We start from the raw sequence: 27,642 nt of genomic DNA on the forward strand, positions 1-27,642 counted from the left end.
AAGATTCAGCAGAAGCCCTGTAAAACAGTGGGAAGAAGTCCTACAGTCGATATAGTGTACATAATAGGACGTTGAGCCATCCTGCCCTGCCTTCTGCTCTATTACCTCTGCTGGACCTGCAGGACAAGCAGAGCACTTGTGACGCAACACAACCATGTACAACAACAAAAAACACCATTGCTGCATATCTTCCAGTGCAAGCTACGTGAAGACGCACGCTGTGTGTCATCAAAGGAGGCTTGGCACAAAACGGTGCTTCCAACAGCAAACTCCCCCTGCAGAAAGAAGGAACACTCCTCAGACTAGGGAACTTTGCAGAAAACACTCAGATGCCTGTGAATCACTTGTGTACTCCCACTGCTGAAGCCCGTGCACCGAGCGAGAAAGGGAAAAGAGTGAGCGAGAACAGCAGCGCGCAAAGGTCACAGTGCTCACCTTGCGCTGAACCCTCGTTCCATTTCTATCCAGACCACTTGATCCGCCGATGTCTCCTCGCGCCATCTATCGGAAGAAAGCAAAGAAAGAAGAGAGATGAAGGGTGGGACACTGCCCTCAACTTGGCTGATTACCAGCTCATCAGCCCGCAAGTCTCGCTGCCAGCGCACTCATCCGTGCACGCAACCGATCAGTCTCAGCACGATCATGATACTGTCTATCTTTAGTCGGTTACTTGTGACTCTGTTGGAAGAGCCCTCAGCGGAAACTTACAGCTCCTGCATGCAAGTGTACGTAAGCGCTTAGTCACTATAGAGGACTTGAAGCCAAGCTCGTCACTGTTGAGGTCTTTCAACGAATTTCGAATCAGCTGAAAGCGATTGCAATTCATCGTGGCATCATGCCCTCGTTCAACATGAAGCATGTAGTGTCTCTTTAGGAAATGTTCAAGCTGTGATGGACACTATACTTGGCTATGAGATTCCACTGCCAGCAGGGGATGTGTATATTTCGATACTCACAGTGATGTCTTTTCTACCTGCTGTATTCATTGTTCACAGGCTAACCGCATTCGTGATCAGCATGCTGCCAAAACGACGTAAAATGTGAAGATGAACTTGAGGTGATTCTAGGAGGAACCCAGCAAAGACAATGATTTCGCAATTTTTCATATTGTCACCAAGAGGTGACACGATCATCATGCGAGACTACCTGGGCAATGTGCCCAAAGTGGGTTCCTCCCCAAGCCTGATCATCATTGGACTCAGTGATTTGCATTTGCATTCCCCTAGCAACCTGATTGCAGCATGCCTGCTAGGCCATTTTGGTAACAGATGTCCCAAAGCTAACATTTGATATCACCACAGGCCAGTTCAGAAGTCTTCTTCAGGAAAGTCAACTTTTGGGACAAAGGAGGTCGTGATGCTCCACCTGTGTTCAATGTGGATGGTGTAAGCTATCTCTACGTCAAGGTAGCTCTCTTCCTTATGTTTACTTCGGTGTTGTTCTCGGGATCCATTTGTGTGCCACCCCTCCATTCCTTTTGGATGAGCAGATCCTTGAAACCACCTCTTGCCATGATGCAGGATGGAGGAGTTTTCCTGGTTGCTACCACAAGGGAAAATGTCTCCCCTTCCCTTGTGCTGGAGCTGTTGAAGCGCATCGGGGGAATCATCAAGGTGGGGCCATAGCCTCTCTCTCATGGATAATTTTGGCTGCAGCTCTGATCAGAACCTCAACTAGCTTTGACTGGTAGCATGCAACAAATGATTTCATCGCTGCAGGACTACTGTGGACTGCTTAGCGAGGAGGCTGTGCGCAAGAACTTTGTTCTTTTGTACGAGCTCCTTGATGAAGTCATTGACTATGGCTACCCCCAGAACTCGTCCTCAGAAGCCCTGAAGGAGTTTGTCCTGAACGAGCCCACCATGCTGAAGCCTTCGGTGCGCCTTCCCTTTGCACAATATTATTGCCACATACTATTCAACCGTCCAAGCAACACATCATCAACGATGAACTGGCCAGGTACCCTACCCTAGAAATCTTGCCATAGAGGATTGGCGTCGGATTACCTGATCATCGGTGATGACTGTTTGAATGGTGGGGGTTTTGCAGAAGAGCAAAGGCGATGGCATATTCCCGGGGGTGGGCAAGGGGCCCACGGGGGTCATCAAGTCCATTCTGGACACCAGCAGGACGGAGGGAAAGGCAAGGGAAGAAATCTTTGTGGACATCGTGGAGAAAATCTCATGCACGTTCAGCTCAAGCGGCAATGTGCAGACATCCCAGATTGATGGAGCTATTCAGGTGAGCAGTCTGCCGACTGCATTGCTTTTCACTCTCTCAAGAGTCGTAATTGCCTGTCATCACATTGCTTGACGCCGACAGCATGACTGCATGGTAGTATCGCCAATGCACAAACTTTCACCCACCTGTCTGGAAGAATGTAAAAGATAGCCAAGTCAGCCCGCGTGCCCAGATGAGGCTGCGAGCAATGCAGGCAGGCAATGCAGTGTGCCACGCTGGCGTGCAATTGTCATGCGGCATCGCGTGCAGGTGAAGAGCTATCTGACGGGCAACCCGGCAATAGCGATCGCGCTGAACGACAACCTGGTGATCGGGCGGAGGGAGACGTCGGGGGCGGTGGAGTACGGGGGCTACGGGCGCGGCAGCGACACCGTGATGCTGGACGACTGCAACTTCCACCAGAGCGTGTCGCTGGACCGGTTCGAGACGGAGCGCACTCTGCAGCTGGTGCCGCCGGACGGCGAGTTTGCGGTCATGAACTACCGCTCTACCTACCCCTTCAAGCCACCCTTTCGCGTCAGCACCACCGTCGACGAGGACCCCAACTCCGCCCTCAAGGTGCGCTTTCTTTTCCTGTCCTTCCTGGTTCCCTTACACTTGAGATAAGGTGTCCTGTTTATGACATTGCGGCTATCATAGACAGGGAATCATGCTTGAATTTCTAGCTTTTTAGTCATCATACAGCACCTTGTGCGGCGGGCATGATCCGAGGGGGACCCTTTCATGCAATTACCGTGCACCCCTGTCCATGGTCTCTGAAAGAGGTGCCTGCTGACAGCTGAAATATGCTGATGCGGTGGGGCTGCGGCAGGCGATAATCAACATCCGGATATCGCCGGATTTCAGCGGGGACAAGGCGGCGAGCGGGCTGGAGGTGGTGGTTCCAATGCCGCGCGAAGTTGCGCGCGTGCACTGCGAGCTTGGCCGCGACGCCAAGACCGGCGCGGGCGGCCAGTCCTGGGACTGGCAGGAGCGCGCCCGCCGCCTCGTCTGGAAGTTTAAGCGCGTCATGGGCGGCGTCGAGCACACCCTGCGAGTACGCATCTTGGCCTCGCCTGAGTTCTTCTCCCGGCATCACTTGTGCGCTGCACTTTGCTGCTGCAAAGCCATAACGCCCAGGGACCTGGCCATTTTTATTGTATCATTGAAAGATATCTTGCAGCCATGGCGATTATGTGTATGGGTATGGCATGCATTACTGGAAACAGCAATGTCAACATTCTATTCATGCTGATTACTGAAGGAGATGCGCATGGGGCCTCCGTAGGATGCGCTCTTGTCAGACAGGGCATGCTTGCGGTGTTTTAGAAGCATGCGATATGTGCAGGTGAGGGCAACGCTGTCAGATGGCTGGGGAGCAGGGATCAAGAAGAGCATTGGCCCCATCAACCTGCAATTCACCATCCCCATGTACTGCGCATCACGCCTGCAAGTGCGCTACCTGCAGATCCTGAAAGACCAGAAGAACCACCAACCCTACCGCTGGGTCAGATATGTGACGCTGTCCAACTCATATGTGGTCCGCACCTGAGCAGCGTTCTCACAGTTGCGGACGAGAGCCAAGTACTGAGTGGAAGACTTTGCTTCCAACTTCTAGCGAAAGAGCGCAGAGGGCAACTGCACCCCTCTGCTTTCCATTCCGTGGATGGCTTCCTTCGTCATGGAGACATTCACAATAGCAAATAGAAGGACTGCTCTTGTCAAATACGGGGTGTGTCATGTGAGCACTGCGGTCAATACAATCATGAGATTCTCAAGGCACAAATATCAAGGGGACGAACGTGTAACATCAAATCTGTGCCAATGGCAAATTACTCAATAAACAGCGGCATACACAGACGGTGGCAAGCGAATTTTTCATACTTTGCACGCATAAGAGAGCAGTGGTTCTCACTAATACAAGCAGGGCAGGGCACAGACATGCATGGACTGGCTTAGCCAACACAGGCAGTGACCCCACAGCCCACACACATTCTGACTGCAGCTCGTTTGCTGCTTTTCACCAAACACGTTCAAGCATTGTTCTTCTCGACAGCAACCACACCCTCACCCCTTGATATGCTCACCCATAGTGTCCTAAAGCAAGGACACATATAAATTCCGTGCAAATTCCATCTTCAAATCCCAAGTGAAAGGGGTGAACAAAAGGAATCCCGCCTTTGCCGTGAAGACGTCAAAACTAGACCAGGGAAACGATCATCTTGCTATCGATCTTGAAGGCCTTGCTGTCGTCTATGAACTTCTTCAGCTTGGGCACGCTGGGCGGGCGCTTGACTGCACTGCCCAGCTGCGCAATGCTCATGGGCCCCTTCGCCAGTGCAGCCTTCAGGCCGGCCTCGAAGTCTGCCGCACCATCGCCGCCCTTACCTGGTGTCATCCATGCCGGCACCATCAACGGCATGTGCTGACTAAGCAAAATATGCCATTAGGGACACCCTCATTGCTTGTGACTCGTTCATCGAGCAAGGGTGTTGGATGTGTGCATATCCCGGATTGCAAAGGACTTTGGTAGATGCAGCACGAGTACAAAGGTCATGCCAAAGTTCTCACCTTTGCCCTGCACCTTGGCGGGCGCGCTCTTGGGCGCCTTGAGCTCCACCTTGGCCTTCTTCTGGGGCTGGGGTGTCTTGGGCGCAGCAGCCGCCTGCCGCTTGCCATTCTGCGCCCGTCACATAAACAAATTGTCAGCTTGCGGTGCAGACCTGACGCACTGTGGCTGCCTCGTACCTTGTGTAGATTCACACTCTGACACTTGTAATGAAAGTGCAAGCAGATCGGAACGCCGTCTTGGAACCTCAATGCAGATCTGGGACATGTTTCCAACAGGTGTAAGGACAGGCCAAACAGATCGGCACCTTGGGGGTGACAGCCTCCTCTTCCTCGTCATCTTCATCCTCCTCCTCCTCATCTGCGAATCATCAAACCCACCAAGTTTGAAAATCTCCATCATGTAAACCACCCAGCATCGGTATTGCATTTACAGCAATGCCAAGGAGGTTCAATTTAACCACGCCTGTGTGGCGGCAGTGCTGAGGGCCAGGGCCTCTGGAACAATAGCTGAAGCTGTTGTCAAAGCACCGGTATTGAGAAGGGCACTCACAAGCGGAATGCTCGGACGGAATGCTTGGATCTCATCACCAGCACAAGGGGCATTGGTTGACATTCTGCATGCCACTGTCTACACAAGGTTCCTGTCAGCGCTGAGCTCACCCTCCTCGTCATCGTCCTCATCAGCTGCAGCTGCCAGCCGCCCATTGATGGCCTCCACCTCATCATCCTCGTCATCATCTTCCTCGTCATCATCCTCCTCGTCATCATCGTCCTCGTCAGCCTCATCATCCACAACCGCCGCTGCCTTCAGCGGGATGGAGGACCGCGCCGCTGTGAGGTCATCGTCATCCTGCACAGCAATGCATGCATGCATGCAGTCAGATGATTGCAACATCCTACAAGAGCGGTGAAACAGGAGCCCTGTGCCGCGCTGTGACGGCTGGTGAAGATTCTGAAGGAGCGCAGAGGAGGAAAGACCCCTGAGAGGGCAGGGGCACTGGCAGTTAAGGGGGACTTGTGTGTTTCAATGCTCAGTGCAGGAGGTCGGCGATGAGAGAGAATGCTCACATCCTCCTCATCGTCGTCCTCATCATCATCATCCATGTCTGAGAACTCCTGCCCCCTCAGGATGTCTTCCTCTTCGCTCTCTTCCTCATCAAACTCATCGTCATCATCGTCATCATCCTCTGACACTGGAGCAAAGAAGTCTGCTGCTCTGGGACCCTGGCAATGGCACCAGGGACTTCGAACCTTCGGTCATACGCTCGTTGCAATATTCACCTTTTAAATCATCGAAGTGTCACAGAATGGTGTCAAGCAGCTCTCAACCCAAATTAGCCTAATATTTGATCTAGATCCTAGAAGAACAGGAAACCGGTCCACACGCACATACAACTTAGCCAAAAAAGACGCCTGCACCAGCAAACAAAATCAGGTAATTCACTGATTTCGTAAAGGGCATACCTTCACCTTCCTTCGCCTCAGGGGTACACCCTCTGGTGCCTCATCATCATCGTCCTCGTCGTCGTCCATCTCGTCCTCACCCATGATCATGCCCTCATCATCGTCGGACAGGAAGACGGACTGCGTCTTGTAGCCCGTGATGAAGACGTCTGAGCTGCCAGTGTGGGAGAAGGTGAGTTCTTCAGCCGCCCCAGCCATGAAGTCGATCGAGAACTGCTCACACTTCCCCTTTTCGAGCGTCCCGATTGCATACTTCCCACTGCTCGTAGTAACGAACACAGTGTGCCGGCCAGGTGCAGGGGCCTCCCCAAAGGCCACCTGTGTTGTGTGGAAGGTCTGCAGAACATCATCATCTTCCTGCTGAGAGACACTGACCTCCTCCTTTGCCCCAATCTTCCAGCCCACAAATTCCACGTTGGCCTCCATGATGGATCAACTAATGTGTTCTTTCCAGAGCGAACTTTCTTGGGAGCATAAATGTTGGCATCTCGGAAATCAAGCGCCCTCCAGCTCCAGCTTGGGAGCCAAATCAGGCGTCTCGGAGCTGGAATGTCTACCCAGCCAGCTGCCAATAGCTCGGCCCCTTCCCAGAAGGGCTCTGGCAACATATCAAGATCCAGAAGACATTGAATATTTGAGATCTTGCAGAGAGGAAGTGCGTGTCCTACTGGTTGCCTGTGTACGCTTGAACGAATATTGATCTCTGGGGTGGTAGGCAAGGATACTGACTCATCAAGTCTTGAAATGGGAAAGAGAAGGCATGGAGGTGGTGACGGTGACGGTTCCAACAAGAAAAAACACGGCTACTTCACCACAGTGCGATCCTCATTCTTTGGTGGCAGGCAACGAGTTGCTGAGTATGGCAACTGTATGGAAAATCAGAAGCTCCAGCATGATTTGATCTCCTGGGTTTGACCTACTTAGATTGTACCTGAACAATATCCAGCCACCGAATTTGTACCTTCAATACTCACTGAAATCTTGTGTGCCCCTGTAGAACGCAAAGGCTTCGCTGCCAACTGGTTCCCGCGGTTTCCTCATATCTTGTTTGGGAGGAAAGGAGCCACAGGCTGCCAGAGAGGCCTCCAACGTCCTCACAGAGGTAGAGCCGTGTTCCAATACACATCCCAGGTCCCAGAGCGCAGATGCGCACAGCAGATATGCTCAAATGTGTAGGCTGTGACTGCGCAGTTCTATGACAAGCTCAGACCAGGCAAAGGCGAGACGAGTGAAGCAGCAGGCGGCGATGCAACAGACATTGCTGCTGCGATAGCAGATGAGGTGGCCGAGCTCAAGGACCAGGGCAACCGCCTCTTTGTGTACCATAAAACCAACGTCAATGGCCTTGCGTACCTCAGCATGAAGGCTGATGCTGGTAATGCCCGTGAAGTTCTGGTCTTCAAGGCTAACAAGCATGCAGTTGTTCGTGACATTGCCGTGATTGTGAATAAATGCTGCAGACATCTGCTACATGGAACCTTGATCAAGGTGTCGATGTCTTTGCCTTGCAGAGGGACCTGGCCCTGTGGAGCTTGCATCAGCTCTTGCACAGGAGGTCAAGCAGACAAGACAGTGCCGTACAAGGTACTGCTGTCACACCATCCCTGTCATACACCTTCAAGCAAATATGGCAGGGTGTCAGACAACAGCCAGCTTATGTAGATTGTGATCATCATGCACTGCATGACATGAGTGTGGTCCTTGTGCAGGCTGTGCATCAGGTTCCTGCCAGTGGAGAAGGTGTGCCGCGCGGATGTGGCAGAGATTGGGAGGACAGCCAAGGAGCTGACGGCTGTGCACTTCCCAGCTGGGGAGGGGGCCACCCCTGTGCGCTTTGCCGTGGCCTATGAGCACCGCGCCAGCAAGGATCTGGACCGCATGGCTGTCATCAACTCCGTTGTAGACCAGATTCCCCAGGTGATCATTTTCATGATGTTATCTGACACTCCCTCAGCACTCATGGGCGCTCTGTGTGCAGCAGACACTTCTCTCCTGGCTGTTTTCTTGCGCTCGTTGCTGAACAGCACTGTGCCGGGTGGGTGGTGGTGCTCTGTCACAAGGCTGACAAGGGTGTATTGTGTGTGCAGCCGCCGCACAAGGTGGACTTGACGAATGCGGACAAGACCATCTTGGTGCAGCTGCTGAAGAGCAACGCAGCGCTCAGCGTGGTGTCCAACTACAAGCAGCTCTCCAAGTTCAACGTGCGCGAACTCAGCACCTCGGATGAGGAGCAGCAGCAGGCCGTCAAAGCTGCAGCCGCCGCCAAGAAGGAGGCTGCAGACAAAGCAGCAGCGGCCCCTGCTCCTGCTGCTGCAGGTGAGCCAGCAGCAGAGGCACAGGAAGCCGGTGAGAAGGCAGAGGAAGCTGCACATGCGCAGCCTGCCAATGGGGAAGGGGAGGAAGCTGCCAAGGAGCAAGATGGCAGCGTGCAAGGCTTTGTGGGCGCTGGCATAGCCATGGTTGCTGATGACGAAGACTCTGACGCTGCCGCCCCCTGACGCTCAGCGAAGCTAGGAATTCACTGCCACATAATAACTTGGACGTCAGAAGTCATGACGCAAGGTCACACTCATGAGCAGTGTGGCTCTGTATCTTATGACAACCGGCTGTTGGGGACTTGAACTTGTATCCAGTCCCACAAGATAATTTGTGCGCTGTTTTAAGAGTGGATGTTTACATGTGAACCCTCCCTGGTTTTATCGGAACTTCATTGAACGCTCTCTTGCGAAGTGCTTCAAATCTATGGGTTGCACTAGGCTTGTTTGATTACTGCTTGTTCCCAATGAGCGCTATAAGCGATGGACTGACATGACAGAATTAGAACCACTTCCTAGCTGCAAGCTGTAATGAATAAGAGGCAAGCTTCTTTGAAATCTGTCTGCACAGGAGCGAACACAAGGAGCTAATGTCTACTAGTACTAAAGCACAGCCGAAGCAGCAAACCCTCTAAACAACCCAAATCCACCAAAAAGGCTGCGCTGAGCTCTCCTAAGCCACGGTCCCTGTGCTTCCCTGTATCCACATGGGTGGGCTGCAGTGCTGTAATGCCTTTGCAGGGCCGAGGGGAAGTCTCCCTCTGTGTAGGTCTGCTTCAGCGCCTCTGCAGCCGGGGTGTCTCTGCTGCCTGTTCATGCAGGAATGGGGTAATTAGGTGACAATCAAAAGCAACAGAGATGCGTGGCCATCCTGAAGGCCAAAACTTTGTCTTGACAACCATTGCAGGAGCATACAGGTGCTGCCGGTTGGAATATAATACTTCCCGCCAGGTCCATTTCCGGCACCAGAGGCGCAGGGAGCATGGCTCACCTATCAAAGGAAGGGGCACTCTCCGCTGTTTCAGTATCTCTGGGCGAGGCACGACTGAATTTGAAGCAAGCTTCCCCTTGGTCACCCTCACCTGCAACAGACCAGCAGCCTGAAAAGTTGAGAGGCATTGCTGAGTCTTATTGTGAGGCGGCAACATGGTCACGTCACCTGTTTGAGGTAATCACAGGAATGTGAATATTGCTGCAAATTGTGGCGCAAGGGATTGCACCTTAGTGCCATCTTCCAGATATCTCCATGTCGTTCTCACTGGCCCACCGGTGACCGGATCTGCTATCATGACGTTGGAATAGTGGATGGGCGACTGCGATGCATAATAGACATTCATTACAAGGACACCTTGTCTGAGTTCAGTCTGCGTGAGCACATTCATAGCTTCGAAATTGGCGGCCCTGAGGACTGACAGGCCCTGCGCATGAGTTCTCACCTCTACACTGACCAAACCACCTGGATTGTCCGCTGTTCGCTTGATCGCCCTTTTGTTCTGCAGGCAGTAGCTGGGGGTGAGTAAACTTGGGGCCCTTGCAAAGGTGCACAGAGCGCGAGCAGGACAGTGAAATAGCAGTCAACACAGGTGTTTTGGGGTGAAATGCTGCGGACCAGGTTACGGCCTTCCACGATCACCCTGGGGATCTTCTCATCTCTTATGACTTTGCTGACGATCCCAGTCTGCCCTTTATCCTTTCCAGCTGTTATGACCACCTTGTCTCCACGAAGGATCTTGTACTTTCCGCTAGGAAACATACTCTTGATCGCTCTTTTCTTGATGCTCATCCTTTCAAGCTTTGTGCAACCAAAATGTGCACCACTTCTTTCCTCTTCTGTGCCGCCCTTCTTTGAAGGTCTCTGACTTCTGCAGTATTACTAGCAATAATGGGAGGATCCAGGCATGAGCTGGGGCGATCTCATGACTTCCTGGAAGTAGTACAAACTGCTTCCTTTGTGAGCTCTAGCAGAATTACACAGCGATCCCTGAGTGGCCTTCAGGGAGCTTGGCGCCTCTTGAATTACAAGAATGAGACACAGAGATTTGTGATATATCCTTGCTTATAGTTGGGCTAAGCTCAAGAATCGAAGAAATGCTGCTATGAGAAGGAAAGGAGCTCCTCGAGGGCTTCTGATCACGGCGAAGTTGATCATGATCAGAACCCTGCCATGAAATGCGTGCTGTGGCCTCTCCGATCTAATTGTTGAATGCATGATTGTCAGTAAAATAATGATCTCTAACAAACCTGGGCACTCAGTTTTCTTCTCGAAAAACAGAACGACTCAATTTGACGGCTAGGCAATGCTTGCAGGTTGACAGATGTTGGCAGACAGATTCAAATTTTGCCTTACGAATCTTGTTGCTGTCGCATAGTTAGACTATAATCTTCTTCCTGTTTGATGTGCCGTCTTTGAATGATGAGCTTTCCGTAAGAACGAACAGCCAAATGAGCACCCATAGTGTGCGTCATCCTACCCAAGGACAGCTCAGTGACCAGGATCGCGCGTCTACAGATGCCAAAACACCATGCAAGGAGAACTTGGAACAAGCAGCAAAGATGTGCAGCCAAGACAGCGAGAGCCTCCAGCGTCCTGCTCTGCAGGAGAATGCATTCCAGCCCCTGCTGACTCCAGGCGGCCCGTTGGCCCTCAGCCCCCCTCGCACTCTCAGATCTTCCCAAAAATGGGGATCTCTGTCTGCTTCACGCATCCTGGGTTTGTCCCCAAATGGTTCCCGCCTGCGAGGCAAGTCCCTGGTGCTGTCACCCATGTGCTCCCGGGCAGCTCCAGCCTCTCAAGGCCACCCACCACAGACAGGTGTGCGTCATTTTGCAGCCTCTACAATCACAGAATTGTCATATTTGTTTTGCACTGCTAATTGGGCAACTTGCAGATCCACCTCATGGTATACACAGCCATGATCATGCGTGAATCACTTGTCTGCATGTGAAGCAGGTGTGGAAGGTGCGCAGCCGAGAGAGCAGTTGCAGGACTCCAGTTCGCATGACTTTGTGCCGCCAGCAGGGGCAGCGCCACCGGGCCGCATGTGCCACAGTCAGCCCTGCCCGCTCAGCAGGCCCTGGCCAGATGACAGCGGGAGGGCAGAGAACCCCAGCACGCCAGCCAGAAGAACAGAGACCCCTGATCTGGGCAGCCCTGGGAAGGACAGGGCGGTGCTTGTCGAGCTGGATGCAAGCGGTGCCGGGGCAGGGACAGCGATGGGTGAATGTGATGGGAGGCATGCGGATGTCAGGCCTGCGAAGGACCAGCCAGGAGGCTCAGAGCTGCCCTCTTCTGCTGAGCCAGGTCTTCAGTCGAGGGAGCAGGCAGATGATCATATACTGGCACCGGCGAGGCACCACAGCAATGCTGCAGCAGCAGATGCAGCCCTTGCAGCTCCAGGGACAGGAGATATGGGAGCTGCAGGCAGCATGGGCCCATCCCAGATGGGAGGCACCCTTGACAGTGGCTACAGCTTGCAGCTGAACCTGTCTTTGGGCAGCCAGGACGATCGCATCCTTCCCACTGAGGTGGAGCCAAGGAGCACAGAGGTGACTGCCAGGCAGGTGCTGGCCACGGAGATGCAGCTCACTGGTGGCTTCTTTTCTGAAACCCAGGTGGAAGCTGCGCTCCCGGCAGGAGACATATGCGTGCCCTTGCCGGCAGAGCTAGCCGCCAACCCCGGCACTTCAGCGGAACATCCCGCCTTCTGTCCAGAGACTCAGATCCTGGATTGCTCCACCCCTCCGCCAGCTCCTCTCAGTGCGTCTACTCCGGCAGCCCAGCTGGTAGCTCCACCCACTCAGCAGAAGAGTGACATTGCTGAGGCGCTGCCTGCGCAACAGGCTGCTGCCACGGAGGTGCAGCTGGAGTCTGGGCTAGCCATTGCAGCAGGTGATAACACACCAGCAGAGGCGCCACAGGTCAGCGGAGCGCTTGCTTGCAGTGCAGCAGCACAGGACAGGCAAGAGCACTTGCCAGTGCCTGTGAGCCCTGAGCCTGCTGCTGCTGTAGCCACTGCGAATGGAGCCATCCCGGTCCAGCCCAGGCTAGAGGTCAGGCTAGAGGTCATGGCTGAACAGACATACAGTCCTCAAATGGGAGCCAGGGAGCAGGCACACGGACAAACTTTGCTCGAGACACCAGAGCCATCAACGGGAGGGGCGTGCCCAGCCAGGACGCCTGCCAGCAGAGGGCCCACCATGAGCCTGGGACTGCTGTCAGAGGACTTCATCTCAGAGTCAGAAGGCACCCAGCGCGCAGTGATGGCAGCCAAGATCATTGACGAGTGAGGCTCCCCTATTTACCGTCCCCATCTCAGTGTCATGTGTCTGCGCCAATGCAGCGAAGTGCTGCATTGCAAGCTGCCAAGCCCAGGCCCTCCACTTTTTGCTGTCTCAGTGAACTGTTTCCTTTCACATTCAGAGGAGATGCACATGACGGCAGCACTGAGAGACTCTTGGCTCGTCCAGGTACAACCTCAAGTTTCATCGTGGTGTTTCTGATGGCGCGGTATTCAACTTCGTTCTGACGACAGACATGGAGACCGTTGCCGCATGCATAGCCACGAAGCCTGCGCTCATACCAGCTGAGGTAATGCATGTTCTTCAGTCTGGCAAACCCAGTGGGCATGGGTGGGCTTCGTGTCTGCCATGCATTACTTTTCAAGGAGGCAGCAGGCAGTAGTTGTACTTCTTCATTAGGGCCTACACTGGAGGCTCAGAGATGAATAGTTGCTGGGAATGCAGGAGTATTCAATGTGGGAGAGGCGGCTGGTGGAGGCAAGGAGGGATCAGGAAATGCTGGATTGGGATGTGGAGGGGACTGGAGAGCCAGGAATTACAGAGGAGCTGGGTGGGCTCACGCAGGAGGCTGTTGCACTGCTGTGCACAGAGGATGAGATCGCCAGTCGCCGGGAGGAGCTGGGGGCGACAGGGAGAGTCAAGAAAAGGGAGCTGACTCGTGAGCCCGTGCAGGTGGGAGACCGGTCTTCTCATTGTTGGTACTTGAGGATTCTCATTTTGTTTCACAGACCTTGGGCAAGACCTTGGTCATCCTTCTTTACTGATCTTATGTGGTGATTTGTTAAGATGATAGCCTTTGTGAAAGATGGTCTTGTGTGACTGTTGCAGGTCATGAAATCAATTACAGCGGAGGCCTTTTGCTCAGCATCGGAAGCTCAGCCCAGCAGTGCCGCCAACTCTGAAAGCCAATGTCAGCTTCCACCTCCACTGCCACCTCGTCCCGAAAACAACAGCACAGGCGGACAGCTGCACACAAGCAGCTTCCTGGTGAACAGCTCTGTTGCCGCTGCTGGGAGCGTGGCGACTGGCAGTGCAGCGGAGCTTAGGATTGAGGCTGTTGATCTTCCACTCAGCGAGCGCGACGTGAATGAAGCTGTCCAAGGGGTGATGGACAGTCTCCTGGCAGCGGTGATCCAGCCTCCAGCTGCTCTCTGCGACCATGCTTCTGGCTATGCAGCAGCAGCAGACGAGCCTGATGCAGCAGCGGAGCCAGACGCCAGCTGTGCTGCCATGGATATTGACACTGGGGAGGGCGGCGGCGCGCACGCAGCTGAACAGCCTAAAGAAGCAGCCCTTGAGCCTGCCCCTAAGGCACAGCAGCAGGCGGCCGCAGCAGCTGTGGCGGCAGTGCCGGCACGCGAGCATGCGCCAGCAGGGGCCGCAGATGATGAGGATGACTTTTCCTCGCTCCCGCTGATGCTGCTTCTGGACACGCAGTACCCAGAGTCCCAGCGGCTTGCTGCAGCGGCGCAGCTATCCGACAACGCCCTGGATAGGACAGCAAGTGGCCAGGCGGCAGAAGCACATGCACTTCCTGCCTCTGTGCCGGAGAGCGATGCCGTGCAGTTCCAGCACAGAGAGCCCTCGGCTGCAGCCGGGGCACCAGAAGCAGAGGCGGCTGTGTCTGCCGGGCCAAGCCAGGCAGCAAAGGGCCCATCCGCTCGCTCCCAGGATGACGTCTGGGGCACAATCTTGTCGACCAACACACAGCCCAGCGGCAGTGGGCCGCCTGCGCACAAGACTCCTGCGTGGCAGGCCAGTTCGGGCCTTGCTGTCGGCATTGGTGCGCGTCAAGTGCCCCATCCTGTCAACAATCCCATCCAGAAGCATTTCATGCGCCCTACGACTGTTTATTGCTAGCAAATGTGCCTTGAAGGACTGTGCTTCACTTCATCTCTCAACCAAGATCTGGGTGTCTGCAGGTGGTAAGCAGCCGAATCAGTCGCAGCCAAGCCCAGGCAGCCGCGGCTGGCAGCGAGAGGTGGGCAGCACCGGCCTGCGTCTGAGGCCGGTCTGGGGGTTGGCGCCAGCTTCCCGGGAGGCAACGCCCCTGACCGGAGACAGCCTGCTCACGCCCCCCAAGCGCGTCGTGGGGCCCCCCTCCGCCGAGGCCGCACGCACTGGCGGCCTGCCCGGCTCTCCCGAGACGCCGTCACAGATCGCGGCCACCGCGGACGTCCTGCAGCTGTACAGCCGCCCGCAGCAGGACATCCGCACGCCCGGGTCGGGAGACAAGCGGCAGCGGCCCTGCGCGCGCGAGAGCCCTGAGAGCTCGGGCATCGAGCCAACACGCAAACCGGACGTGGGCGGTCACGCCGAGGCAGGCGGTGCATCTGAGCACGTGCCGGCAGCGGCGGGGGCGTCGCCGCTGTCATCCGAGCCACCGGGCTCCTTTGTTCCGGACACATACCCGGGCATCGGAGCAAACACAGGTTCCCCTGCGCACCCTGCCGACCACGGCACAGCGGAGGAGCATGCAGTTGCGCAGGAGCACGTGGACGAGTGCCTGCAGGATGACAGAGCGGCAGAAGTGCCGCCGCCAAAACGAAGGCGGCTGTCGCTGGAGGGCGGCAGGGGCCAGAAGGGCTCTGATCACTTGCAGGCTCGTGCGGCACAGGCTGGCGGCAAGGACTCGCCCAGGAAGGGGCTGCACGCCATGGGCGCTCATCCGCGCGGCATGCGAGCGGCAGGAGCTATGCCTGTCACCCGAGCGCTGGCCAGCGAGATCGGCAGAGATGCAGCGCCAAGAATGACCAGGTGCTGCAACTGAATCCCCTTTGTTCCCTGTAATGCCAAATATCTGGTAATCTATCTGTCTTGGAGCAGGCCACACTCATGACTCCGGCGCTTTCAAACTACACTCAAGGATCGAGCAATTGACATCTGGTGTTGCAGGCAGCAGGCGCAGGTGGCCAAGCAGCAGAGGAAGGGCGCGCTGGTGAGGGCTGGAGTTCTGCGGCGTGCAGGGCAGATCAGACAGCCCGTTAGACCGTCTTCTGCTGGCAGGCGGTGGGCCGGCACATTTGGGAAGCTGCCTGCACAGCCTGCGCAGCCGACCCTGAAACGCAGACGCACTGCCACCCCCGGTGGCGAGGCGAGGGTTGATGGAAGGCAGCTGGAGGACAGGAAGGCTCATGCAGCTGAGCAGGATGAGGAAGTGAGTTCACCTGAGCCCGAGCTGGCAGGTCAGGATACAGAAGCGCGCGGAAAGCAGGCAGATGTGCGGCTTGGTGTGACATCAGCCACTGCACTGCCGGTCGTGAGGAGAGCAGAGCAGCAGCAGCAGGGTCTGCCGGGCGGCTTGCGTTCTGGCAAACTCAGAGACCCTTACAGGTAGGTTTTCAAGAAGACATGCATGGTAAAGCAGTTTTTATGGTATTTTTCTGAAAGTTGTCTCCCCTGCCATATGCAAGACTCCCTGCTCTATGTCAGCAACGTGCTGGCAAGCATCACATATACTACATAACACCTCTCACGTCGACTTTCAATACCTTGTGTGTGCTGTGGCAGCTTTCCTGAGAGCCAAGATGTCCGGCTGGAGAACCCAGCCAGGAGCAGGGCAGGCCTGGCCCCTCGAGTTCATTTTGCTCACATCTCACGGCGCTCACACGCTCAGGCCCAGCCGCCAGTGAAAGGTGTGCCATGCAGCGCTGAGGATATTTGAAGGCCGTCTGCCCTTTTTGCTTGTAGCATTGTGTGATATCTATTGCGTCTCCGATGGTGCTTTCTGCTGATGGTGCGTTCTGGACATGCAGGACTGGCTGGCTCAACTCTGCAGCATGGGACAAGGAGGGATGCTGCGCAGGATGCTGTGGACACCAGCAGAGTGAGCGCCCTGGCTGCCTGAACTCTCTGTATAAGGCCTCTTGCCACTAGAGCAGATGGATCTAGTCACCAACTTCATGCAGAGTGTGGCATGACGCCATGCACAGATAATGAGGCTGGCAGTGCACTGAGGCAGCCTAGCATGACAACTGGGCAGGGGGTTCGAACAAGGAGGACTGGTGTGGAGGCCAGAAACGCTGACCCAGAGCCTGCGGGCTGCCACGAGAGGCCGCAGCGCGCAAAACGCCAGCCGTTGAGGCTGGAGGACTACCAGCAGGGAACGCTGGCACAAGCCACCCAGCCTGTGCGCGTGTCCCCCCTGCGGGCCGGCCGGAAGGGGGGCGCCGGGGAGGAAGCTTCCGGGAAGGCGGCGGGCGGTCCCCGGCGCCAACTGGTGAGCTTCAGGGAGCTTGAGAGGCGGCAGCAGATGAGAGCAGCCGTATGCGCACCGCCAGAGGATCAAGGGGTTGAGGAGAGTGGAGACAGTGGCGCTGTGTCTGCACGGGCAAATGGCGATGACGAGCCAATCATGCAATTGGCAGAGGCTGCAAGCGAAGACATGGCAGAATCTGCGCAGCCTGCCGAGCAGGAAGCAGCTGAGGTGGGTCATAATTAGCACAAGACGTTGGTCTAGCACACCATTATGCACTTTTATGTGCTCCTTCTGCAGCTAATTTTCGCTGGTTCAAGCATGCTTCACTGCTCTCTTGGGCTGCAGTGTGCATCAAGCGGCAGGGCTGCAGAGCAGCAGGAGCCTGTGCATAAAGCTGTGGAGAAGCCGCCTGGTCCCCAGAAGCTGGGCTGCTCAAAGTGCAGGCACTCCAAGAACGGCTGCCGCGCATGCCGACCTGCCGCTGCAGGGGCTGCTTCCCCAGCTGCATCCCCCAAGAGGTGAAACCCCCAATTTCCATGACGCCTCTCTTTCTGTCCATTTCTGTCTGGCTAGAACGTTTCCATTTGATGGGATGTATGCAGCAGGGAGCCACTCTGCGGACCATTTGAACGCAAAATCGATCAGAATTTCTCCGATTTTCTAGGCGCCTGAAGATCACATGCTGTCATTGCAGGGTGCCGCCACAGAAGCGCAAGCGCAGAGCATCGCTGCCAGAAGAGCCACCCAGTCTTCAGGACAACTCTGCTGGGGCGCAGCACAGAAGGCAATCTGCAGCCAGGCGCAAATCCGAGCCTGCCGCAGTCTTTGATGCCAAATCCGGCGCATTTGGCGGGAAGGCTTTCCTGGTGACAGGCTTTAAGGATGCCAGGGAGCGGCGCCGCATCACCAAGCTCATCACAGACCATGGTGGCAGTGTCATTGACAGCATCCCTTTGCCCGAGGTGCTTCCAAACCTCGACCACCGTTGCAACCATCCTTGCATCTATGGTGCCAATTCTGAATTGCTAGTCTGCTGTGCTACTTGTGTAAGAATGTCGAGTAAACACTCCGTATTCAACTAGTCTTGAGAGTGTTAAGTTGTGCAATTGCAGGAGCAGAAGACAGTGCATGGCGTGGTGGCTGGCAGGGCGTGCGACAGGCGAACCAAATACCTCTTCTCCTACGTGTCTGGCGCCCCATCCATCAAGCCAATTTTCTTGGAGAGGCGCGCACCGGCTGAGATCCTGAATTCATTGTCATGCACAGGTCACAAAGTAGACCATTTGGCTCCCTCCGTTCACAGGAAAGAAGACTGTTATATCCCCAATTTGCTGAACTTTTTTGGGTGCGCACAGGTGTGTGAGGGCCGGCGAGTGGCTGTCGCTGCGAGCTGCGGATGCATGGCGGCCCGCTAAATCCCCCTGCAAGGTGTTTCAGGGCTACCGGGTGTACCTGGACGGCACTGACACCTTCAGGCAGCAGTTCGGTGCCATCCTGCCGCATGCAGGCAAGCCCCTCTCTCATGAACTGTTCTGGCGGGAAGGAGGTCAAATAAAGCTGAGACGCCCATCACCAATTACTAGTTATAAGCCGCTGGTCGATAGATTCCCGTCTGCTTGGATCTTTGATTCTTCAGACTGTTGTTTGAATGCAGATGTTACCTGTACCACTGTCTCTGCTGTGATGTGATGTTTGTGAGGGGACCGAGGGTTCCCATGTATGGCAGGGGCAGTGGTTATGGCCGAGATGGAAACAGCGCGAAACAGCCCCGCACAGAAGCGACGGCGGCTGTCGCTCGCTGCCAGCATCAGCCAGCCGGCCTGCGACCTCGTCATCTCTGACAAGGCACATCCGCTGACCTGCCACGCAGACCTGCGTGACCTCCTGCGCCAGGTACACCAACATGGGCCAGCTGAGATTGAGTCCTAAGAGAACGGCTCTTATGACTGAAAAAACGGCCCTGACAACCACTAACCTGTCCCTATTCATGAAGGTTGACAAACAGTGATGCATGTGCTCATGCACTACAAGTTCACAGTCGTGATACTGTAATTTCTTGTGTGCCTGCAGGCGCGGCGGCTGGCAATACCAGTGAAGCCGCTGGACTGGATGTATGCAGCGCTGATGAGCGGGCGCCTGCCAGACCCCATTCAGATCCAGGCGCCCTCAGAGGAGCCCAGCAGCGCGCCCGGTCCCCAGGCCGCACCGGATGCGACGCGAAACAGCAGCCCAGATGGTGGTGCTGCGGGGGCACAGGAGGCGGCGCAGCAGGCAGAGGCCACACATGCCGACGAGGGGGAACTGGTTGAAGACAGCGAGTCATTTGGGGAAATGCCTCTGGAGATCCGCCCCTCTGCTGCCAGCGTCAGCTTTGGAGGTGCAGCTGCTGCAGGTTGGTATTGTTCCATCAAAGGTGCTTCAGTACATGCATTCTGCGACAGCTTGCTCAGACTTGGTGGCCCCATGTGCGTGAGAGGTGCAAGCAATTATGGTTTGTATATTGCAGGTCTAAGGAGCCCGCGAAGAGCCGCGCGAGTGCAGCCACGTCAGTGTGATCGGCCAGTGCCCAACCCCAGAAATCCGGCTGCTGCCGCCAGGAGACTGTCAGCTGCTGCAGCTGAGCTGGCCTGGGTAGGGGATGCCAGCAAGGTTCCCCCAGCAGGCCTCAGCATGCAAGCCTCCCAGCACAGGAAATTCTATGGCGCCATTGCCAGGGTAAGTCTCTCTTGACCACTTGACGACTCGCAGGGCTGTGGAGGGCTTGCACCCAAGATTTCAACAGGTGAGAGGAGGGATTATTATCACATGATACAGGCCTTTCGTTCCAATAATTATGTGTTGCCTGCAGGGTTCGGAACTGATGGCGGTGGGCGATGACGTGGAGGTTGAGGTGCTGGGAGAGCAGCTGCCGCGGGTGGCGCGCATCGAAGCGCTGTGGAGTGAGCGGCCGGTGGATGGCACTGAGCGCATGCTAGCGCGCTGCCGCTTCTACTATCGCCCTCAGGTGCACCCCACTCTATTGCATGCCCGTCGGCATGCTCCAGCTCTTGGACTTGGCATAATGGCCAAGGAATTGCCAAACTTTCATGTGTTGTTCTGGCAGCCTTCAACAAGTTGTTGAACAAGGATCGTTGGCTGCAGGAGACCATGTTCATGAGCAGCGGCAAGCCGGATGAGCTGTTTGCATCTGATCATGTGGAGCAGCGGGTGTCTGCCTCAACCCTGCTGCGGAAGTGCACGGTGGTTTCCGGCCACCCGAGCAACAGAACAGCCATGTTGGACCGGCGCGCCAGCTTAGGACCGCAGAGCTACTTCTGCATGTACCATTATGACTACCAGGGCGAGGCCCTGAAGCCTGTGCCTGCAAGCTGAATGCATGTTGAGCGCAGTGATTGATCAGCACACATCCTCATCATCTTGACTCGTATTCTCCGATACCATGTGAGTCACCACCGTGATCACCACAGAGACTGCATCCTGTCACAATTTGACACAGCTTGAAGCGGCCACTGCCGTGCGCACACGCCAGAACTATGATGTTGAATAGTAGAGCGCATTTGGCCCTAGGGACGGACACTGTGAATGCTATCTTGGAACTACTTGTTGAAGGAAGGAAGGAAGGAAATTACACATGTACATCAACTCTAGCCGCCCAGGGCTGATTGGATGTACTGACAGCATCCAAGTGATCAAAACAATCCATGACAAAATGTGCGACACTGACAATATCCAAATGCCACATGAACTGTTGCATGGTCTTAATAGCACTTACAATTGTTGAACTGCACATGAGAGAGAGAGAGAGAGAGAGAAACATTACATCGTGCCAGCCAACAAGACTGATTAGTTGACATGATCAGCTGTTTCACTTTCTTCATTTGCACATGCGTATCCTTTATTATTTCGAGGCGGAAGGGCTATTTCTACCCTGATTCCAAGATTTACACCCTGTCGCAATTCGCAAACTTTTCTTAGCTCTTCCACCATCGATGCTCCCAGCACTCTGTAATTTCTCAATAGGCTTGGCAGTTGTGCAACACCTCCACTCCTTTCACTGGCAAGCAGGATGACTTTTGCATGCATTCTGACATGCTGACAATCATGATCAGTGGCATAGAGATTCAAGCTGCATGTGCGCTGGGGCAGGATGAGTGGGTGCAAGTGGATTCCAGCAGAGAGGAAGATGATTTGGAAGCTGGCGCCCAAATGCCGACTGCTGAGCTGGCCTGGGTGGGGGAGTCCAGCAAGGAACCTCCTGCAGGCATGAGCATGCACGCCTCCCAGCACAGGAACTTTTATGGCGCCGTCAGAGAGGCAGGCCCCGCCCTCTGTGTTTGATCTGCCTCCTTAATATGTTGGATGGTGTTGTTGGGGTGCTGGCCAGTACTTGTGACACGCCTGCATGTCTGTGAGCACTGCAGGAGTGTCCTGTAGCAGTACGGAGGTCCCGTGGTGATTTCTGACACACAGACGCCTGCAGGGCGAAGAAGTGATGGCTGTGGGGGACGACGTGGAGATGGAAGTGTCGGGTGAGCAGCTGCCGAGGGTGGCGCGCACTGAGGCGCTGTGGAGTGAGCGGCCAGTGGACGGCACTGAGCGCATGCTTGCCCGCTGCCGCTTGTGTTATCGCCCCCAGATTCCCCACTTATTCTGCTGCCTGGCCCGTCAACATCTGCAAACCGCTCCAGGGCTCAGAATGGAGCAGACTTGGTGTGGTCAGATTGAACTGGATACTCGATTTATGCATCCGCCACCGGTTTCATGTACCGAAAGCAACACAGGGAGAGTTGCAGCATCTTTGAGATGTGCGCTGGAGTCACTGGTGCATCATGCTGACCTCAGGAGACCACCTTCTTGAGCAGCAGCAAGTCAGAGGAGCTGTTTGCCTCTGATCATGTGGAGCAACGGGTGGCTGCCTCAGCACTGCTGCGCAAGTGCACAGTCGTGACCGGCCACCCCGGCGATATGGCGGCCATCATGAACCGCTGTGCCAGCCTGGCTGAGCTGAGCTTGGGATCACACAGCTACTTCTGCATGTACACCTATGACCACCAGGGCGAGAGCTTGCTCTAGCAGCTTGCTGAGTGCATGCTGAGGCCCCACTCGATGTCGATCACGCATTGCTGGCTCATGTCGCTCACCATTACTGGTGTGATTATCATGATTACAGCGGACGTCCATCGACATCGGTGCACTTGTTGACGGTTTGACTTGCGCCAGTGGCCATGCAATTAATGTGCAGAACATGTACATGCACACGCCAGAAGTGAATTGGTTGATATCATATGATGATAATGTGTGGAGATACAGTTGAGTGCCATCCTGTAAGAACTGCCTGGTTACTTTTTTAATTATCCTTCCCCGTATCGAAAGATCCGCAATTGGCTGGCAACCAATCAAGGAACTACGGGGCGTTGTCACGCTGCACTGTACTTAAACCCGTTATAGTGCAGCAACTTGTCCTCAAGCTACATGTATCCAGTGAATGAAATCAAAGGAGCTCCAAGCAGTACAATTTATGTATTTTGCAGTGGAATGTGCCTCGGTTTACTCAATGCAAAGAGGTCAGATCAGACTAGACTATATTCAGACACCTTCAGCGCTGGAGACTACCCCTGGTGATCAATTCATCCTTGTTGCTGATGTGAAATGTCACACGCATGTGTCAGCCTGTTTGGCCCGATGCCCAAACGCAAAGGGTCGAACGAGGTGGTGTGGGGCAGCGATGGCGTTCCATTACCTGAGCCAGATCAGGATGATGATGGACGGAACAGCCATGCTTTCGAAGAAGGCAAATTTCGGATTGAAAACCTGGATAGATCGCTGCGATGCCTCACTATGGCAGGTGACAAGGTGATGGAACAACTGGTCTTGGATCTGATCAACCCTGGGACACGTGAAAACGCTCTTTTGGAACTCAGCAAGAGGAGAGAAAGCTTTCCAGAGCTCGCACCAGTCCTGTGGCACAGCTTTGGCACAGTCGCGGCGCTCATACAAGAAGTAGTGTCAATCTATCCAGTCTTGTCTCCGCCCGTTTTATCTGCGCACGCTTCAAATAGAGTCTGCAACGCGCTGGCTCTCTTGCAGTGTCTGGCCTCCCATCAGGACACTCGCAGCCTCTTCCTGAAAGGTAACCTTTTCTTTTACTTATAGCAATGTCGGGAGATTGATTTGGCATCGCTTTCCGATTTGGTACTGCTTTCATAGTTGCTTTGAAGATCAAACTGACTCTGTTTCACTTGTTGCTGCAGCACACGTGCCCTTGTTCCTGTACCCCTTTCTCAATACCACAAGTAAGACTCGACCGTTTGAGTATCTCAGACTCACAAGCTTGGGAGTGATTGGTGCTATCGTGAAGGTACGATCTTTGGTTCAGCTTGCTCCACCCAGTGCAAGATTGACCACGATGTACCGTTCGCAATCATTACCTCGTGTATCTCTTGATGTCCAGCCTTCTCAGGGAGTATTGAAACATGATGCAGGCAAGATCTCCACGAGTGGTGCTTTTACACTGATAAATGCATGCTTCTGTCTCAGGTCGATGACACAGAGATCATCAACTTCCTGCTGACCACGGAGATCATCCCACTATGCCTAAAAACCATGGAGATGGGCAGTGAGCTGTCCAAGACCGTGGCGACCTTCATTGTCCAGAAGATACTTCTCGACAATGTGCGCCCCTTCCACCTTGGGCATGTCACAGCGACCCAAATGGGGCATTGCAATCTGGATTTTTGCATGTCGCAATCATTTCACTGCAGCTCAAGTGTGAGGGAGGGCCAGAGGCAGCATCTTACTGCTAAAAGCACTTGTGGAAAGCAGCCAGCCTGTCTGGAGGCTCAGCTAATTTCCTATGGTGGACAATAATAGCCTGTGTGATGGCCATATGTTGTCATTGCGCAGGTGGGGCTGGGGTATGTGGTGCAGACCGCAGAGCGGTTCTTCGCGGTGAGCGCAGTGCTGAACAACATGGTTCTGGCGCTGCCGGAACAGCCGAGCGTGCGCCTGCTGAAGCACATCATTCGCTGCTACCTGCGCCTGTCGGACAACTCCCGCGCGCGTGAGGCCCTGCGCCAGTGCCTGCCCAAGCTGCTCACCGACCAAACCTTCACCATTTGCCTGGCAGAGGACGGCCAGACCCGCGGGTACGTGCTGCTTGAAACCACTTCTGCACATACCATCCCTCTCTTGCTCGTGGCAGGGTAGGGTACCGTGTGTCTCACAGAGACATACGGTACCAATGGTGGCCCTCCAAACAGGTTGGAATGAAGGGGTCACGTGTTGCTGGCTGCTTGGCCTTTGTTTGTTCTGCTTGGGGCCAGCAATGATGATGATCGTTCAATCATCTTGGAATAATGCGTATGCAACATCCACTTCATTGTGAGGCAAGTATTATTTAGGATATTGGCTGATCTGGAATTTTGCATACAGGTGGCTGGCGCAGCTGCTGGTGAATGTGGGGCACGGGCACTCAGACCAGCAATTCCCAAAGATCATGGACCCCACTGCCTGTGTTGCGTGAGAGCAGTCATGGAAAGGAACAGAGCATGCTGATCCCTGCACCTGGTGCATTGCTGGACTTGCTCCATGCCTTTACCAAGATGTGACGGCTTTGTTGAGGCTGGTACTGTACTGGCATGAGGAGTGTCAAACAGCCAAGCACTACGACCTTGTGGAGATGTCTGGTCAAAGGATCTGGGATTTGCTTGCCATGCATAGTGCATGCATGCGCACAGTAGATGCTGGAGAGCTGCATAGGTTTGATGTCACATATTGCAATGGCTGAGAGAGTTTATGTGCAGATGTGTTACGTGTTGCGACTGCTGATGCTGCAGCTCCTGAAAGCACCTTTGAAGGCATTTCAGAAAATGACAATACACACTGCGCCTATTTGATCAGGTCACCATTGTTACAGATGATTCCTGACTGTGCCAGTGACAGTGCAATTGTGAACCATTGCTGTATTACATTTACAATCGTGAACCATACCTTCTTCTAATTGTGAACCATTCCCGCATATTGCTGATCCGTAAATGTATCAACAAGACAATATACAGCAGACGCAGACATTTGTTCTTTATGTCAGACGCCCCATCTCTCTCTCATCTCTCTTCTCTCTTCTCAAGTAGCCCATTTTTGCAGACACATTCATTGGCAGTACTGAAAGCAGGCTTCATCATGGCTTGCCTTGCAACCTGCTTTGATGCGTTTTTACTGTGGCTCACACTTGGATGTTTGTGACGCTGTGCTTCTTGTCGATGCGCTTCAGAATTCCTGCAATGACCTTGTTGGGTCCAATCTCAAAGCTCCTTTCAAGGCCCTTCTCCAACATGGTCTGCATGCTCTTCTCCCACTGCACAGGGGATGTCAACTGCAGGACACCAAAGAAGCCTCTCAGTCACCATCTGCATCCCAACATCTGATGGGCAGAAGTATAATATAGATGTGCTTGAGACTTTGGCGGTTATGCATAAAAGGTACTGCTGAAGATACTGTTGGCATGTACATGGCAATTAAGACTGACCTGGCGGGCAAGGATATCCTTGATCACATCAGGATCAGAGTGCGGCTGTGCATCCACATTAGATACCACAGGGATGCGAGGGACGACAATCTCTGTTGACGCCAGTGCTTCCCTGAGGCACACAACACTCTTGCATCTCTCGGAACACATACCGTGGCATTTGATAACACAGGAACCCTTCAACTGTAAGCACCTGAGTTTTTCCTCTGCTGGCTGCATGTAGGCGGTGTGGAATGCACCAGCCACAGCCAGTCGCACAGTCATCCTTGCCTTGAAGCTCTTTGCCAGCTTCTCAACTGCCTGTGTGTTCAGCACACATATTCGGTGAGAAACTGGACTTCACCATCCCCTCCTTCACTGCCAGTGCTCTCCTTCTTGCATGATATCCAAGTTGATGTGGCCAACTTAGAGACCCTACCTCGCAGCCTGGCAGGCCCCCACTGACAGCGTAGTTCCCATTGCACAGGAAATTTGCAATCCGCACACCCTCATCCGCTCCTACCTCCTTGTTGGCTGCTTCGCACAGCTCCTCTACCTGCATCCAGGAGACACCAATTGACTCAGCTGCCTGATCCTGAAGGGCAATAATACGGTGTTCTGGATCGTGTTTGGAAGGGTACGCATCTACACATGTTTAGGGCAGATGCAGTATTTTAAGCACCTTGTCTGCAGCCAGGCCGATGACAGAGACCATGGCAGAGGGACGAGCATCAGCCGCTGCCTGCATGCTCTCCCCCCGAATCTTCACCAACCTCACACCGTCCTCAAACCTGAGGGAGCAACAGCGCTTGATTCATTTGGCTGAGTCCCCCCTCCAACATAATCTCGATAGATTTGACTGGAAATTTCGATTTGCTTACTTAAGTGCGCCTGCGAAAGTCAGTGCAGTGTACTCTCCAAGGCTCAACCCAGCAGCAACATCCGCTGCTTGCACAGCCTCCTGCAGGGCAGCAAAGTGAACGGCATGAGGAATTTCCAGTAGGTTGAGGTAGTGATAAGTCTTATATCACAAATAACCTTGATTTGAATTTGTGCGGGGCTACCAACCTCTCCTTCTGTCAGGCGCAGCTTCTCAACTGCTGCCAAGCTGGCAACATAAATCGCAGGCTGGCTGATGACAGTTGAATCCAGTCTTTCCTTTGGGCCTGCACAGCAGCGGCGGTTACATGCAAGTTATGACACGTGACAAACAGGTGGGCAAAGCAGGAATGCGGGAGGGGGTGGAGGATCGAGGTAACAGGCGTACCCTCGACGCAGAGCTTCAGAAGGTCGTATCCCAGAATCTCAGATGCCCTATCAAATAAGTCCTTTGCGGCTGGGACCTCCTCGACAACGTCCTGAATGAGCATGAATAGAATTCCAGGTTCATTTGCCCACGAACCATCAAGGGGTCAAGGACAGACCAACAGCAGGTGTTTCCAGGGCAATTGCACAGCATACCTTGGCCATGCCCACAGTCTGAGCGCCTTGTCCTGGGAAGAGAAAAGCTGTACCAGGGGTGTACTGGGCAAATTTTGTGTCTGAAGTTTTCTGCAGCACAGTACACATCGCAGGATCGATCAGTTAAATGACGCATCTTGGCCGATAGTAAAGGGCAAACTGAAAGACAGAATGCAATATTAGAGCGGACAACAATAGATAAGTAACTCGATTCACGTTGTGGGGCGCCAAGGCTTGAATGTTTGTACTTGCCTCGGCCACAGACGCAGTAGCCTTCGGTCTCACAGTCTGCGATCGTGTCGGCTTTGCTACCGAAGTCCGGGAGAAGATCCTGTGCAAAGTATATGTCAGTTTGTCGTTCTGGAAGCGACAGTAGTTTGCACGAAGTAGACATGAACGTGGGTGCATCATCACCTCTTAGTGCCCAGCACGCTTCGCAAATTGACTGACATTGGTGATGCCTTCAATGCCATATTTCCAATGTCCTACAATAATTTGATGGGAATTTACAAATAACAATCGCAAACGCAGTGTTGATCAACACTGTCGCATCCCTTGGCCCCAGAAGTTCAGTTTCCAGATTTGGCTGATTGCTGAGCTCAGCATGCGCA

General features: G+C 54.3%; 6 protein-coding genes across 6 annotated transcripts; 4 read left to right on the plus strand and 2 right to left on the minus strand.

The window, feature by feature from the left end:
- The first annotated feature begins 810 nt into the window (after positions 1-810).
- Positions 811-4,043, plus strand: COCSUDRAFT_27229 (clathrin adaptor, mu subunit). Its single transcript, XM_005651272.1, has 8 exons — positions 811-1,164; positions 1,302-1,406; positions 1,521-1,613; positions 1,719-1,877; positions 2,050-2,241; positions 2,491-2,799; positions 3,053-3,277; positions 3,569-4,043. The coding sequence occupies exons 1-8, from the start codon at positions 1,087-1,089 to the stop codon at positions 3,770-3,772; spliced, it is 1,365 nt and encodes a 454-aa protein (XP_005651329.1). The 5' UTR covers positions 811-1,086; the 3' UTR covers positions 3,773-4,043.
- Positions 4,039-5,540, minus strand: COCSUDRAFT_46230 (hypothetical protein). Its single transcript, XM_005651273.1, has 4 exons — positions 5,447-5,540; positions 5,097-5,144; positions 4,792-4,900; positions 4,039-4,608 (listed from the first exon to the last, which is right to left on the minus strand). Exons 1-4 carry the CDS (start codon positions 5,527-5,529, stop codon positions 4,567-4,569), a joined length of 282 nt encoding a protein of 93 aa, XP_005651330.1. The 5' UTR covers positions 5,530-5,540; the 3' UTR covers positions 4,039-4,566.
- Positions 5,541-6,896: 1,356 nt separating this feature from the next.
- COCSUDRAFT_64659 (hypothetical protein) lies at positions 6,897-10,623 on the plus strand. Its single transcript, XM_005651274.1, has 10 exons — positions 6,897-7,071; positions 7,253-7,357; positions 7,447-7,630; positions 7,767-7,839; positions 7,965-8,172; positions 8,343-9,379; positions 9,562-9,652; positions 9,791-9,883; positions 10,007-10,063; positions 10,180-10,623. The coding sequence occupies exons 1-6, from the start codon at positions 7,000-7,002 to the stop codon at positions 8,751-8,753; spliced, it is 1,053 nt and encodes a 350-aa protein (XP_005651331.1). The 5' UTR covers positions 6,897-6,999; the 3' UTR covers positions 8,754-9,379; positions 9,562-9,652; positions 9,791-9,883; positions 10,007-10,063; positions 10,180-10,623.
- A 500-nt stretch (positions 10,624-11,123) lies between these two features.
- On the plus strand, positions 11,124-22,140 carry COCSUDRAFT_59297 (hypothetical protein; the record flags this gene model as incomplete). Its single annotated transcript, XM_005651275.1, has 22 exons — positions 11,124-11,382; positions 11,521-12,853; positions 13,038-13,158; positions 13,314-13,541; positions 13,698-14,652; positions 14,792-15,626; positions 15,765-16,202; positions 16,380-16,504; positions 16,625-16,695; positions 16,852-17,295; positions 17,413-17,585; positions 17,762-18,029; positions 18,180-18,322; positions 18,423-18,553; positions 18,794-18,960; positions 19,138-19,459; positions 19,574-19,782; positions 19,916-20,071; positions 20,209-20,424; positions 21,214-21,372; positions 21,548-21,649; positions 21,910-22,140. 22 exons carry the CDS (start codon positions 11,124-11,126, stop codon positions 22,138-22,140), a joined length of 7,086 nt encoding a protein of 2,361 aa, XP_005651332.1.
- Positions 22,141-22,914: 774 nt separating this feature from the next.
- Positions 22,915-24,900, plus strand: COCSUDRAFT_27233 (Rcd1-like protein). The gene is made up of 5 exons (XM_005651276.1): positions 22,915-23,197; positions 23,319-23,425; positions 23,605-23,739; positions 23,971-24,212; positions 24,499-24,900. The coding sequence occupies exons 1-5, from the start codon at positions 22,924-22,926 to the stop codon at positions 24,587-24,589; spliced, it is 849 nt and encodes a 282-aa protein (XP_005651333.1). The 5' UTR covers positions 22,915-22,923; the 3' UTR covers positions 24,590-24,900.
- A 57-nt stretch (positions 24,901-24,957) lies between these two features.
- Positions 24,958-27,552, minus strand: COCSUDRAFT_27235 (putative malonyl-CoA:Acyl carrier protein transacylase). The gene is made up of 11 exons (XM_005651277.1): positions 27,446-27,552; positions 27,284-27,362; positions 27,032-27,121; positions 26,838-26,928; positions 26,639-26,736; positions 26,452-26,531; positions 26,253-26,361; positions 26,010-26,126; positions 25,785-25,891; positions 25,592-25,703; positions 24,958-25,438 (listed from the first exon to the last, which is right to left on the minus strand). The coding sequence occupies exons 1-11, from the start codon at positions 27,502-27,504 to the stop codon at positions 25,289-25,291; spliced, it is 1,092 nt and encodes a 363-aa protein (XP_005651334.1). The 5' UTR covers positions 27,505-27,552; the 3' UTR covers positions 24,958-25,288.
- Positions 27,553-27,642: the final 90 nt, after the last annotated feature.

The sequence above is a fragment of the Coccomyxa subellipsoidea genome (assembly GCF_000258705.1).
Source record: "Coccomyxa subellipsoidea C-169, whole genome shotgun sequence".
NCBI classification, from domain to species: domain Eukaryota; kingdom Viridiplantae; phylum Chlorophyta; class Trebouxiophyceae; family Coccomyxaceae; genus Coccomyxa; species Coccomyxa subellipsoidea.